Below are 4772 nucleotides of genomic sequence, written 5' to 3'. Positions count from 1 at the left end.
CCCCCCCCACCCTAATTCCCCCTAAAAATTTGCTAAAACACCCCTGTAAAAACCTTCTTAATTTGCATAATTTCAACGATTTTTTGTCCCTGGCCCCTGCATGCCTCCTCTCGGGGTTCCTTGTCCACGAGTCATAAAAGAGCCAAGGTTGACTACCCCTGGCCTAGATGGGGAATGACAGACTCCAGCTGAACCTGGTAAGCAGGAGTGGCTATGAGTGGGCCCCTCTGTATCCAGGACCCTTATCATCTTTGGTCCTGGAGAGGATTGCACTACCCTAAACAAACCTGGTGCATAGTCTGGGGATCCTTTAGGACTTACAGCTCCTGCTCCAAAAGCAGATGGCAGCCATGACTAGGAGGGCCACGGCTCAATTTCGTGTTATATATTCAGTTACACCCTTTCCTGGATAGGGAGGCTCTCATGCCCTGACTATCTCCCATTTGGATTGTTGCAATGTGCTCTACATGGGGCAACCCTTGAAAAGTATCCAGAAGCTTTACCTGGTGCAGAATGTGGCCACATGAGCAATTTTGGGTGTCCAAAGAAGGGTGCGTGCAACACCTTTGCTCTGAAAACTGCACTTGGCGCCAGTTTGCTTCTGGGTTCAATTCAAGGTGTTGGTTATGATCTATAAAGCCCTGCACAGTATGGGCCCAGGCTACTTATGGAACTGGCTTTGTTCCCTTACATCAGCCCATCCCACTCAGTCAGGCAGGAAAAGTTATGTCAGTTAAAGAACTTAGGTGGGGTCCAGGAAGAGAGCCTTCTGTGCCATTGCCTGCACCCTGTGGAATATTCACCACCCAGAGGTGCAGCAGGCCCCCACCCTCCCAGCCTTCTGAAAAAGAATCAAAACATGGCTCTGTAGCCTCACATGGGAAGCCCAGAGAAGCATGCAGCCATGGGGCTTTCAGTACCTTGACTTTTAACAGTGTTTTATCATCCTTACCTCTTTCTAATTTTTTTTAACTTTTATTTACTCTGCTTATATTTTAATACTTTGATGTACACTGTCTAGGTCTCTCTCTGAGGAAAATCAGCAGCAGTTCAAAAGTGTAAAAAATAAAATGATGATGAGAAACAGGCTTGCTGCTACAAAATCGCTATTTCCAAGAGTTTAGAGATATGATATTGTTGCCATTACAGAAACATGGTGGGATGAAACCCACAAATGGAACACACAGCTAGAGTGATTTAAATTATTTAAAAGAAACAGACCAAACAAAAGAGGAGGTGGAGTTGCTCTCTATATAAGAAATAACTATATCTCTACAGAAATAGAGCACAACAATGATGAAAACTGTCTTGAATGCATTTGGGTCAATATAAAAGGAGGGGGAATGACATTGCCATAGGTGTATACTATAGGCCGCCCAACCAAACAGAGGAAATAGATGAACTTTTTGCTAATCAGCTAACTAAAGTATGTAGGAAGCACATCACAATAGTAATGGGGGACTTTAATTACCCTGACATCAACTAGGAGACAAACTCTGCACCAAGTGGAAGATCAAACAGATTCCTGACAAATCTAGCAGACAACTTTGTCTCCCAAAAAGTAGAGAAGGGAACTACGGGATTAACCGTATTGGATCTAATCCTCACTAACAGAGATAAAATGATAGAAGGTGTTGAAGCCACAGGAACCTTGGGGGAAGTGATCATGTAATATTAGAATTCAACATTATGGAAGCACAAGTAATAGAACACAGTCAAACTAGAGTCTTGGACTTTAAGAGACCTAATTTCAATAAACTTAGAGAGAGCTTGGGTAGGATTCCATGGATGAGAATCCTCAAGAGGAAAACAACTCAAGAAGCTTGGGAAATTTTGAAAAGTGAGATAATAAAAGCCCAGTCTAACACAATACCAACAAAGAAGAAAAATAACAGCTCTCAAAAGAAACCAGCATGGCTACATAAAGAACTCTCTGATAAATTGAAAGATAAAAAGGACAAGTATAAAAAGTGGAAAGAGGGGCACATAATTAAGGCAGATTATCAGCAAATAGCCCGAGCCTGCAAAGATGAAGTGAGGAAAGCTAAGGCTCAAAATGAACTAAGGCTTGCGACCAGAGTCAAAAATAACAACAAAAAAAACTTCTTTCAACATGTAAAAACAAGAAAAAAGTTAAGGAAATGATTGGTCCATTAGTAGGGGAAAGTGGCAAGAAGGTGGACAAGCAACAGGGAGAAAGCAGAACTATTTAACTCATTTTTTGCATCTGTCTTTACACAAAGGGAAAAACAGTCCAACCTATCAAAACAGCATCATAAAAAAACAGATTAGAAACACAAGTTAAGATAGGCAAGAAAATGGTGAACACCTGTCCAGCCTAGATGAGTTCAAATCACCAGGACCAGATGGATTACACCCCAAGGCTCTCAAGGAACTGGCAGATGTGATCTCAGAGCCACTGAACTATATTTTTCAAAGATCCTGGAGCACTGGGGAACTATCAGAGGACTGGAAAAGAGCTGATGTAGTTCCCATCTTCAAAAAAGAAAAAAAAATGGGTCCAGGGAATTACAGACCTATCAGCCTGATCTCAATACCTGGGAAGATTCTGGAAAAGATAATCAAACAACGAATCAGCGAGGCAAATAAAGTCATTACTAGAGGCAAATAAAGTCATTACTAAAAGCCAACATGGGTTTGTCAAAAACAGATCATGCCAGACAAATCTTATTGCATTCTCTGACCAAGTGACAAAATTAGTGGATCAGAGGAATGCTGAGGATATAATTTACTTGGACTTCAGTAAGGCATTTGATAAAGTAGATCACAACCTACTACTTGATAAGATAGAAAAATGTGGGTTAGACAGCATCACCACCAGATGGATACGTAGCTGACTGACCGGCCGTACTCAGCGTGTAGTCCTCAATGGAACTGCATCTACATGGAGGGAAGTGTGTAGTGCCCCAGAGCTCTGTTCTAGGCCCAGTGCTCTTCAACATCTTCATCAGTGATTTGGACAAGGGGATAGATGGGGAACTCATCAAATTTGCAGATGACACCAAGCTGGCAGGAATAGCCAACACTCCAGAAGATAGGCTTAAGATACAGGAGGATCTGGACAGACTTGAATATTCTAACTATCTAACAAAATGAAATTCAATGGTGCAAAAAGTAAGGTTCTTCATTTAGGTAAGAAAAACCAAACATACAGGTATAGTATAGGTAGTTCCTTGCTCAATAGTAGTAACTGTGAGAGGGATCTTGGAGCCCTAGTGGACAATCACTTAAATATGAGCCAGCAGTGTGCTGCAGCTGTCAAAAAAGCCAACACAATGCTAGGCTGCATTAACAGAGGGATAGAATCAAGATCACGTGAAGTATTAATACCACTTTACAATGCCTTGGTAAGGCCACTTGGAATACTGCATCCAGTTTTGGTCACCACGATGTAAAAAAGATGTTGAGACTCTAGAAAGAGTACAGAAAAGAACAACAAAGATGATTAGGGGACTTGAGGCTAAAACATATAAGGAACGGTTGCTGGAATTGGGTATGTCTAGTTTAATGAAGAGAAGGACAAGAGGGGACATGATAGCAGTATTCCAATATCTCAGGGGCTGCCACAAAGAAGAGGGAGTCAAGCTATTCTCCAAAGCACCTGAAGGCAGGACATGAAGCAACAGACGGAAACTAATCAAGGAGAGAAGCAACTTAGAACTAAGGAGAAACTTCCTGACAGTTAGAACAATTAACCAGTGGAATAACCTGCCTCCAGAAGCGGTGAATGCTCCAACATTGGAAGTTTTTAAGAAGAGACTGGACAGCCATTTGTCTGTAATGGTATAGGGTTTCCTGCCTGAGCAGGGGGTTGGACTAGATGACCTCCAAGGTCCCTTCCAACTTTATTATTATTATTATTATTATTATTATTATTATTATTATTATTATTATTATTATTATTATTATTATTATTATTATTATAGATATTTTGATTCTTTCATAATGCTCTGCACCACAATTACTTTTGATACAAGGATAATAGTTCACTGGTACTAGGACCTGAGTACATAAGTGCATTTTTATCTGTCACATCAGCTTTAACAGCAAAGACAAAAAACTGTAAGTCTCAGTCTATCTTCATTGGACAGTGGCTGCTAGACTGACTTCTGCAGAACGTTGGAGTGGCTTTTTTCATTTTTTTTCCCATTTCCTTTCACATGTAGAATTCCCAAGGATGTGTATATCTTGGGTGATGATGCAGATCTTTCAATCATAATGGAGACATTTTGTCAATGGTCCATGAGGCTGGTCTTTCAATTTTTGTACTTGCTTCTAAACCAAGAGGTGATCTTTCAAACTAGAGATTTGTCAACCTGATATATACCATAGGATAGCAACTTTAAATGAAAGTGGATTTTGTGTCCAGGAATGGCTTGTGGGCTACACATCTAGTTTCAAGACTAAAAGGAGATTCTAGGACTTTGTGATAAAACTGGAGCATACTATAGAACCGGAAGTCCAGCAATGGAGTCCATAGCATCATGGTATCAGGAAGTTCTGGATAGGAAAACTGAAAGCTTACACTTGAAAGTTTTAGTTTAGAATTAAGATGATCTCAAAATAATTTTTTTATTTCTTTTTCCTTAAGCTTCTCACGCCCTCTAATGGTGTTTTCATTCCTCTACAGGCTCACTTACTGAGTGCTATGATGAATTGGGTAACCGATACCAACTTCCTGTATATTGCCTGGCACCACCTATTAACTTGATTATGGAGTGGAGTGAAGAGGAGGGTGCAGAACCTCCAGA

General features: G+C 40.6%; 1 protein-coding gene across 1 annotated transcript in view; it reads left to right on the top strand.

The window, feature by feature from the left end:
* LOC107301043 (ubiquitin domain-containing protein 1-like) overlaps positions 1-4767 on the top strand; it is a gene marked incomplete at its 3' end in the record, with an annotated part of 8395 nt that extends 3628 nt beyond the window's left edge. The window contains exon 2 of the mRNA XM_015830312.2: positions 4652-4767. Within this exon, the coding sequence (XP_015685798.2) occupies positions 4652-4767 (116 nt within the window). The remainder of the gene's footprint in view (positions 1-4651) is intronic.
* Positions 4768-4772: the final 5 nt, after the last annotated feature.

Source organism: Protobothrops mucrosquamatus, unplaced genomic scaffold, assembly GCF_001527695.2.
Source record: "Protobothrops mucrosquamatus isolate PMUCROS unplaced genomic scaffold, P.Mucros_1.0 scaffold9721, whole genome shotgun sequence".
Lineage (NCBI taxonomy): Eukaryota > Metazoa > Chordata > Lepidosauria > Squamata > Viperidae > Protobothrops > Protobothrops mucrosquamatus.
This window is presented reverse-complemented; position numbering and strand designations above follow the sequence as displayed.